Here is a 10,254-nt window from a genome sequence, read left to right as displayed (position 1 = left end):
CCCCCTCATGCCATAACCCCCTCCCCCCGCAAACCATAACCCCCTCCCCCCTCATACCGTAACCCACCTCCCTTCTCTCGCACACTATACCCCCTCCCCCCTCATGCTTGACCCCTCCCTCCTCATACCATAACCCACCTCCATGCCATAACCCCTCCCCCTCATACAATAACCCACCTCCCTCTTCTCCCTCACACCATACCCTCTCCCCCTTCATACCACAACCCCTCCCCCTCATGCCATAGCCCCCTCCACTAACCCCTAACCCACCCTTTATCAAAACTGATAACTACGCGGAAAACCCTAACCATGATCAGTCTCTGTATTTTCCACTGTAAGCACAAGTAATTAATCTTCCTCTGAACTGCTGGATGAGCCGAAGATTTCTTCCTCGTCCTTCTTGCCTTGTATATTCTCAGCCTCACTCTCACTTTCACTGCCACTGTGTTCGCTGCCACTCCTGGAGCGTGACCCGCTACGGCTACGACTTCGACTCCTACTCCTACTTCTGCTTGAACTACGACTGCGACTGCCACTGCTTGACCTACTTCGACTACGGCTGCTTCCTCGGGATCTATTACTAGCTTTGTCATCCTCGGCTCCGCTGGCGTCTCCTGCCTCGCTGCCACTTCGGAAATCCTCCAATCCTTGAAAAAATCACCAAAAATGTCATCAAACATTCTGATGTAATGGTTAAGGTTAGAGTATAGTATGCATTTTTTGTCTATTCCTTATAAGGTGGTGCAGATTACTGATATAGGTATGTACAAAAAGGTACAAATAAAAGTACACGTTATATTAATGTAATCAATAAAAAATTTCTGAATGATATTTGGTGAAATTTGTTCTCCTTCATTCCGTTTTTTAGTAAATTTAATTCTCCCTACTTCTTAATGCCTAATAATAAAGGATTATGCTGTCATTTAAAGAACACTACTTTTTCCTTCTTTTCATTCCTACAATTCTTTTTCCTTCTTTTCATTTTAAGGAAGAGTACTGTTGACTTTAATCTTTTCATCCCTATATATTTCAATCAAACAACCCAGATCAAACGAGGTACGACCCATTACAAGTAAGTTAGGGGTGACAGTGTCACACTAACCTGAGTTCTGTGCCTCCTCTGGCTGTTCCTCTTCCTCTTCGTCCTGAGCCTGCTCCAGCATCATCATCCGTACATCCTACAATACAAACAACCTTTGATACTATATGGTAGTTGATTTTTTTTACATCTACATTTGACACTGAAAGATGAATAGATAGAAAAGATGGTGTATGAAGTATCAATTACAAGCATATTAGCTTGTCTGTCTAACTATGAATCCTTCTTAAAAATCAAACTACATACTGATAAGTTTTGACAGCACAAGATTATTTTCAAAATCAGAAAATCACTTTGTATTTTGTGATTTTTATAAAAATATGAAATTATTTCTCATTCGGGTTACTGTAATAGTCAGTTTCTTCCAAGAGCTTCAAATAAATGATCAAGAGAGATGTGTTATTCACAAAACTTTGTACCTGAGCTCCAATTTCTTTCTCTGTTAGTTCCCTATGTTTCACAACAAGTCTGGACTTGGCCACCTGAGTACCGGCTGTCTTTCTCCTCTTACTCAGTCTCACTCTGTCAACAAACGATCAAAGGTTTTTTAACATTGATGCTATTGATATAGAGATTTTGTTCGGGTAATATTCTACCTTAAAATGAAATTGAGACTTAAGGATGTATGTTACCTTACAATGAAATTGAGACTTAAGGATGTATGTTACCTTACAATGAAATTGAGACTTAAGGATGTATGTTACCTTACAATGAAATTAAATTGAGACTTAAGGGTGTATGCTACCTTATTTGTGATGACATATTGTGAAGACATATTGCTAAGGATATATGTTACCTTATTTATAAAAAGATGAATTCTGCTTTGTTATGACATTCACAGTGACTTAAGAAAATATGATATTGAATGGCAATTGTTTATCTAGACTTTACGAAAGAGTTCCAAATTTTCAAAGATCAATTAGTAAATACTAATAGTGATATTAACTTGGTATTCTTGCCAATCATACTTGTTACTTAGACATATATTATCAGAGAAGCTTTTTGTTATTCATAATTTTAACAATTCAATTAGCCCAGCAGAAATAAAACAGTTAAAAATTTTGTTGTTTGAAAGGTATCAGTTTGTCAGTCAGAAAGAGGTCTAAAAACGTCTTTTCTGTTGCTTGACATCTCCCGCATAGAAATTCCAAGAAGTTGGTAAGTTAGATCAGGACTAAAACCAGTGGGAAATGGCTGAGGGGAAGGAATGGTCACCTAAAAGTGATACATACATCATCGTATTTCTTTTTATCTTACCTTGTTTCCAGTTCATCATAGTAAACACCATCCTCCCTGAAGACGAAGAAGTAAGTTTCCTCATAACCACGCGACAGTTTGTTCTTCACATTCCAGTTGTACTGTCTGGCCAGCAGATAGTCATACCTAAAAAAAACCAGTTGAGTTCAGATTACCATACAGCTTACACAAAAAGATAATTATACAAGTTGTACTGTCGGGTCAGCAGTAAGTCATATCTACAAACATCAGAAGTGTTACGATTATCGTACAGTGTACACAAAAAGATAATTATACATGTTGTACTGTCTGGCCAGCAGATAGTCAAATCTATTAACATCAGTTGAATTCAGATTACTGTACAATTAAACAAAATAGATAATTACACAAGTTTACTGTCGAGCCAGCAGAAAGTCATTCCTACAAACATCAGTTGAATTCAGATTACTGTACAGTTTACAGGATAGATAATTACACAAGTTTACTGTCGAGCCGGCAGAAAGTCATTCCTACAAACATCAGTTGAGTTCAGATTACTGTACAATTTACACAAAATAGATATTAAATAATACAAGCTGCAAGTCTCTTTATCAGGGATTTAGAAAATAATTGATATTATTCTTGGTTATGTTGTCAAATCCACACATAAACAGCCAATGCTTTATATGCTACAGGTCCAAATATCACCCAATGATCCGAGATCATGTCCTCAAAAACACCAATGTTTGTTTGCTTCAACCAATAAAATGAAATAAAAATGTTACTTACTCTTCCTCCGGATTGTAGTCGATGCCCTCCTCTGAATCTCGCTTGCGTTTGCCAAGAGTTTCTTCTGTCGGCAGGAAATAGGCCACAAATTGTTCACCACTCTCATCTATAGCTCCTCTGTAAACAAACAATATCAGATCAATAAAACAAATGACTCAATACACATACCATAACTTTCCAGTCAGTTCTATATTATGACATTATTATTATATCATAATCTTTTTGTTAATCAATCAACCTGTTTGTGAGAGAATGTATTTGTCATTCAAATCTTAGGCTATCAATCTGTTTAATTGGCCAATTAGGACTTTTCCAGTAAAACATCTACCCCACCCCAGGACTCCAGGTTTGGTTAAGGGATACCACCTATAGAATTCATTTGATGAATTACACAGAAGTAATAGGAAGGCAATCCAACCATGTATAGAAGTGATTTATTGTGGAGTCCTGGGGTCAGGTAGATATTTTAATGGAATAGCCCTTATCACTTTGTTAATGACATTTGTGTTTAATTTAAGGATATTTTACGAAAAAATAAAGGATACAACTTCCGGTTACTTTTCTATGAATACTGATTATAGAAGTTTTAATAAGGGGAGATAACTCCTCAACACACCTGATCATGGCTTGAGACATTTCCTCCATCTGAGCAGGCACTGAACCAGATCTTGGTGCTGGATCTGAGTCGAAGATAACTTGAGCAAAGGGGTGCTTCCACAACTGTAAAACAGGGATAACGTTCAGATATTAACATGTAGATCAACATTTTTTTTTAAATACATTCTCACTGCTAAATGAGTTTCACAGCTAAGGGATTCAACATCCTCTCCACTCTATCGAATTCTCGTTTATGAAAAGTGTATGGTAGTTGAAGATAACAAGATTCCTTTGTCTTTTTTTTCTTTTTTTTTTTCAAAAACTCCATTATACTAAAACGAAGGAATGAAAACCTACTGGAAAGTCTGGGAACATTGGTAGGATGTCCACAGGGACCACTCCCGGCTTGCTGTAGTGTTTTGTGATCTGAAACAAATACAAACAAATTCAAAATTGGTAACAAATATTAAAACCTGTCAGACTGTTTTCTTTTTCTGTGCATGAATAGACATCAGTACTTTTCTTTCCAATAATTACATATCACCACTGATTTGTTTTCATTAAATTCACTTTCAGCATATAACCACATTGTATTTATTGACTAACCAAATACTATGTTACATCTAAAATATTGGTGAATAACCCTGCTGTTATTTAGGAAACATGCAGTAAATCTTCCTTACCGGTTCCTTTGCCTTGGCGAATGTTTTTTCAATGGCAGCAATCTGACTGTCCCGATCTTTATACATGTCCTCATCCTTCATTATCTGCTTGATCTTGAAGCCCACTCTGTAATTAAACAAATCTTTCATCATTTAAAATCACAATTTAAAGAAATTATCAATTTATCATTATATTTCATGTCAATTTGTCACTAAACTGTCTCTCCCAACTCCAGCAAATAATTTCTCATAGAAGTGAATATTTGAATGATTGTTTGTTTATACTGTAGATCACACTTATGCTGTATATGAGGTGAAACTTTGATATAATGCCGGCGCCACTGTAATTCTACAGGATCTTTAAGTTACAGCAGGATATTAACCTATAGTGTCCAATAGGCGAATTTGATGGAGACTTGCTGTAACTTTACAGGATCTTTAAGTTACAGCAGGATTTTAACCTGAAGTGTCTAATGGGAGAATCTGATGGAGAGATGCTGTAACTCTACAGGATTATTGCCTTTGTGCCCAATGGGAGAATCTGATGGAGACTTGCTGTAATTCTACAGGATCTAATAGTTACAGCAGGATTATAACCTGTAGTGTCCAATGAAAGAGTTTGATGATGACTTACTTGCGTTCTGAGTTGTCGGACTTCTGTGTGAATCTGTTGTACTCGGTGGAGATGTATTCTGTTTTTCGGAGCCATGATACATTTGCATTGTGATGTCGAGATCTGAAATTAAACAGAAATCAACCACTCTTAAATCAATACTTGTACACAATCAGAATATCAATGGCTTTGTTTCAGAATATCAACACTCCTTGCCATATGTTGTACATCATATCTTTGTAATGCTATGGATCAGGATTCAGGTCAAACATGTTTATATATATATAATGTATAACTGGTAACATGCCCAGTGTACCAACACATAATTTGACTGAAAGTAAGGAGTGGACTTATTGCATGACAACAGAAGATTTTTTTTCACATTTTTGCTAGACTGCAACATACCTGGGCAGACTTATTAACACACATTTTCATTCTTATGGCCATTGTGATTTCAGTATACCACAGATACATGCAACCGTGAAGCGTGGGTAAACTAACATGCAGTAATATAACTCTATAAGTTACTGCCAAGTCAATGAGTAAGTACCAGTTGATCATGTTGTATGGGTACACCTTTACCTTTTAGAATCTGCAGGTGTATTCAGATCTTCTTCCAGAAGACGCTCATCTTCTGGGTCTTTGTAGTCTATAAAAGAGAAACAATTTCTTTACATAAATAGATTATTTCTGCTACAAGTACAATCTATTTACCCTGTCTAAATTCTACAAGGAGACATTGCATCCATATGGCTATAAATGAAAGGAATTAATGTCATTTGTATGCTTGTTCTCCCACCTTGCATATTGTGAGACCACCATAAGAACAAAACATTCAGGTGATGTTGGGCTGTTCAAGGAAAATCTATGCACTGGCATAGTAATACAAAAACTTCAAAACAGTTAATATTTAGCAACACTTGAATTCAAATCACTAATAATATAAATTATCAAATAGGCATCTCAGTAACACTTTTCAAGTTTATTGGTGGATTTTAATAGGTATAAAAACAATTTTAATATGTATAAAAACAACTTCCTGTCTCATGATGTAAAATGAAGTGCATTTAACTATACTCCTAACACTTCATATATTTCTGCTATCATAGTTTAAGCCAAATTTAATTAGGATTACAGGGTAGTCTAAATACCATATGATCTAGAATCAGAACAACTACAGAGAATACTGTATTCCACCTAATAAGCGTAGGTGCAAAAACACAAAATGGGGATGGTTAACAAAACTATGTACAGAGAAAAAATTTTGAGTAAAATATTTGTTTGGGAATATTTTTTTACATACCTTTATACATGAAAATTAAGTAAGAGACTTTTGTTAAAACACTGAAGTTTATATCGCATCATATCAGTAGGGTAAGAAACATTTAATGTTTGAATTAGCGCACCTATCCTCTTTTCCTGAAAAAAGTTGGAGGTGCACTTACCGGTATATTGGCAGGTTTGCTTATTAGGTCAAATACTGTAAAAACCATTTGAATCTGATTTTTTTTTTAATTACAAAGAAAAAAAATGTCAATTGAAATAATAAAACTATGAACCAATTCAAACTGTGTAAATAAAATCTTTTATATCATTTTTTTTTCAAACTTGAATTTGAATAAATTGATAACGGTAACCAACATTAACAATAAGCAATATAAAACAACAGAGAATTTACCCGGATTTTCTTCTGAAAATAAGGAGAAAAGAACTATCACAGAACTTAACTATAAGACACAATGGTTGATTGGAGCAAAATGAAAACTTGAAAACCAGTATAAACTTACACCATTGATATTAGAACAATATGGTCCAGTACATTTCTTTACACTATTGAAATGATCGAAGTGTTTAATAATAAGCCCAACCCTAGTAATAAGCCCATCAATATATATTTGCTGTTCCATAAAATTACAGACAAATGTACGTAATAAGCCCAGCTCCGACTTTGATCCAAACAGCTTATGTTTTGCTGCCAGCTTTGGTCTCAATGCTTATAATTATTGCATGATAAAAGTGGGACATATATTCATTTAAATTATTAATATTGTTCACTGAATTTAAATGTACAAAGTCACTTGAATGTTAAAAGTTTACATATATGCTTCATACTGGTACCATATAGCCTTAACTTAAAGAGTAGCATTTGGACAATAACATGAATACATATAAATGTCAAGTGTTTTGAAGAAGTCTATCTCCATGCTGAAACACTTTTCCTCTCAGTTTCCTTCGCAAGAGTTTACAATAAACTTAACTCTTCTAGAACTGACTACCTGATTCGTCGATTAAGACTTTGAAGACAATTATTATTTTCATTTTTGACTCGTAAATCTTTACCCTCAGACACCATTTTCATCATTTTAATCTTGAATAATCTTGAATAATATCATTTTTTCCCATTTATGTTTCCCATAACAGAAGACTTTCACATTGTTTACACTTTAACATCATACAGTTTGAAACAAAATGGATTTTGGATACATGATATACATTTCATTATTCAGGGCTCTTTAATTTCTCAGTGGTTTGAGATGGGGCCTTTTTGTCTCATTTTGGGAAGAAAATTCCTGAATTGGGAAAGATTTTTCCAGGAATAAACTGCAAATTTTTGGAATTTGGCTCAAAATATGAAATAATTTCAATTGGGAATGGGACCCATTAATGGCCCCAAAAAGCCCTCAGAAAAAGCTCTGCTATTGTGTCCCTTTTAACATTATAGCTCAGCGATCTTACTTCATGAAATAAAAAGGTATGAAAAACAAATTTTGAAATAACTCTCAAAAACTGGTATCAAACATGTAATTAACATTAACAATGCGCTAATACTTGCTTATTTTTTCCTCAACTGAAAAAACGAAAAACAACGGTTCATAACGTGTAAATCTGCACAACTTCAAATTCATTCCATAAATGTTCTTCATGTCTGCTCTATCCTTCACAAATCAATTAGTCACACAAACGCAGGGATAACTCTGGCTCTTAAAACCTATGGGAGATTTTATGAGATTAGCAAAATTTCTATGAGATTTGTCTGTATAAAGAGGTACAATTTTGAATTTTTAATGAGATTGTTTTGAAAAACATGGGTAAAAATCCCCAAATCTCTGCCCAAAGTGATCCCTGAAACGTATATTACAAGTGTTTTTGTCTTGAATTACCTGTATAATGTAAATTCAAACCCTTGTTTTTACCAACAGGCCCCAGGATCACCTTTGCTTCAGTATCAAACTTATAGCTATTTCATAATACTCACGAGATGTCATGAATATCAATATTTTTAAAGAAACAGACTGTACATCATCTTTTAAACAAATATATATGTAATTGCTGAGAATGTTGGAATTTTTCCTCGTGTAATCATATATAACATGTACTGACCTGCTGGGTCAATTTTGTAGGTGTCAGGGTTGATAAGGTCGATGGTGACCCCAAGGTCATGTTCTGTAAGGAGGTCATACTTGTAAGTTCTTTCCAGGGAAGTTGGCTTGTAGTTAATAAATCTGTAAGAATTACAAACAGATCACCAAGTATGAGAAAACAAGTCAAATATGTAATAGACTAATATTTCTACACAAAATTGTTATTCAGTAATATAAGTGCAAACAGTATTTGGCAAGTATTTGATGATCAGTTGCTGTTGCTTAAACACATTTGAAAATTATTATTGAACTTTTCCCTAACTACATCATTTCTGTTTTGAAATATCACTTTAAATTCCTCAACATATATAGCATTAATGGGTAAATCCTTTGTACTTATGTAACCCTGGTAAATACTAGCCGCAATATACCGCTCGGCTAGAGAGATCTTCTCTTTAGCTCGATCGGTTGAGCGTAAGACTAGTAAGCCAGAGGTCCCGGGTTTGATTCCTAGCGGAGGCAGTGATTTAAATTTAATTAATCATGCGCTCTGTTACACTTACCTGTTGGTTTCAAAAGGATATGTAATAAACTTGGGATCAAATGGAATATCAGGTAATGTATTGTTGTACTTCACTCGACACACTAATTCAGATCTGAAAAAGAACAAAAGAAAGTTAAACAATAACAAAATTGAAATATACCTTTAAAGAATTACAATTAACCTATTATTACTTTCATGACAACACAGTCATAGTTACTAATCTACCCATGGTCATTCGATCTAAAAGTGTCATTAGATCTAGTACAGTAATTATACATGTACATGTACCGAGTAGGGTTTTTTGGTTTGATAAACTTTGGCACATATATTTTCGCTCATTTTCGCTCAGTTGACATCGTTGTAAGCTTTCTAGCTTGTAAAGATGTATTTGGCACATATACTGTAGAGTACCAGTGTGCCTAAATGGTAAGACAACCATAGGAATCAGAAATTCATAACCTTAGTAAACTCTATTAAAAAAATAAGAAGATTTTCTTACCTACTTACCTTATTTTTGTCTGGCATGTTAGCGCCAATAGCGGAAACATGTATTATTTTTTTAAGCCTTGCTGTTAGCTTTTTTCTGAACAACAACTTCAACATGTGCACTCGAGTCAAAAAACATTAAATAAGTCAAACGCGTGTGCTATGCGTTACTTTTTAACAAATTACCTTCTCTCTCCACTTCCTCTCTTCCGATCTCGGTCGTGAGACGGCTTCTGGACCGTAGGTGGCATCTTTATCCCAAAGTTTCAGGATCGCATCACACAAAACCGAACCGAAAGAAGACCGGAAGTAGTGGAAATAGCTGCACATGCGTGAGAGCCATTGGTATAACTAAACCTGAAACGGAAAGATATTGTATGGAAACGGAACCGGTCGCACCTATTTTTTTTCAGGAAAGATAAGGAATATCTTACTGATATATACCAATATAATTTTCAGTCTTTTAACATACAGTACTGTCAGTTGTTATTTTTTTCTACCTGTATTTCTACACATTGTTTGATAAAGCAATATACTGGTACCCGTTTTTGTACCATGATCTTGTACATTTGAAAATACACATTGTGCTAAACAGTTACTAGGTTGAATATGGTTAAATGTCGTGTACACAGTATACTTGTGATCAGTGTTAACAATCTCCATTTCAGACTGATCAATGTCAGTTATCTCCCTTTCACAGTATACTTGTTATCAGTATCAGTTTTCTCCCTTACACAGTACACCAGTGAACAGTGCCAGTTATCGCCCTTACACAGTGGACCTGTGATAAGGTTGTCAGTGAGTTATCTCCCTTACACAATACATATGTGATCAATGTAAGTTATCTCCCTTTCATAGTATACCTGTGATCGGTGTTGGTTAACTAC

General features: G+C 34.9%; 1 protein-coding gene across 1 annotated transcript; it reads right to left on the bottom strand.

Moving 5' to 3' along the window:
• Positions 1 to 243: 243 nt before the first annotated feature.
• Positions 244 to 9,692, bottom strand: LOC117323020 (RNA polymerase II-associated factor 1 homolog). The gene is made up of 13 exons (XM_033878007.1): positions 9,554 to 9,692; positions 8,901 to 8,993; positions 8,357 to 8,478; positions 5,558 to 5,624; positions 4,997 to 5,098; positions 4,384 to 4,489; positions 4,058 to 4,126; positions 3,720 to 3,823; positions 3,104 to 3,220; positions 2,357 to 2,482; positions 1,519 to 1,621; positions 1,103 to 1,178; positions 244 to 647 (listed from the first exon to the last, which is right to left on the bottom strand). The coding sequence occupies exons 1-13, from the start codon at positions 9,616 to 9,618 to the stop codon at positions 349 to 351; spliced, it is 1,449 nt and encodes a 482-aa protein (XP_033733898.1). The 5' UTR covers positions 9,619 to 9,692; the 3' UTR covers positions 244 to 348.
• Positions 9,693 to 10,254: the final 562 nt, after the last annotated feature.

This window comes from Pecten maximus, chromosome 3, assembly GCF_902652985.1.
Source record: "Pecten maximus chromosome 3, xPecMax1.1, whole genome shotgun sequence".
Lineage (NCBI taxonomy): Eukaryota > Metazoa > Mollusca > Bivalvia > Pectinida > Pectinidae > Pecten > Pecten maximus.
Note: the sequence above shows the minus strand (reverse complement) of the source record. Positions and strands in the feature narration are given on the sequence as shown.

Excerpts from the sequence above, each read along its gene's own strand:
- LOC117323020 (XM_033878007.1), bottom strand. The coding sequence starts at position 9,618 with ATGCCACCTACGGTCCAGAAGCCGTCTCACGACCGAGATCGGAAGAGA. Across the intron at positions 8,479-8,900 it reads TATCCTTTTGAAACCAACAG|ATTTATTAACTACAAGCCAA; the intron begins GTAAGTGTAACA and ends TAATTCTTACAG. Across the intron at positions 3,824-4,057 it reads CAATGTTCCCAGACTTTCCA|TTGTGGAAGCACCCCTTTGC; the intron begins GTAGGTTTTCAT and ends CCTGTTTTACAG.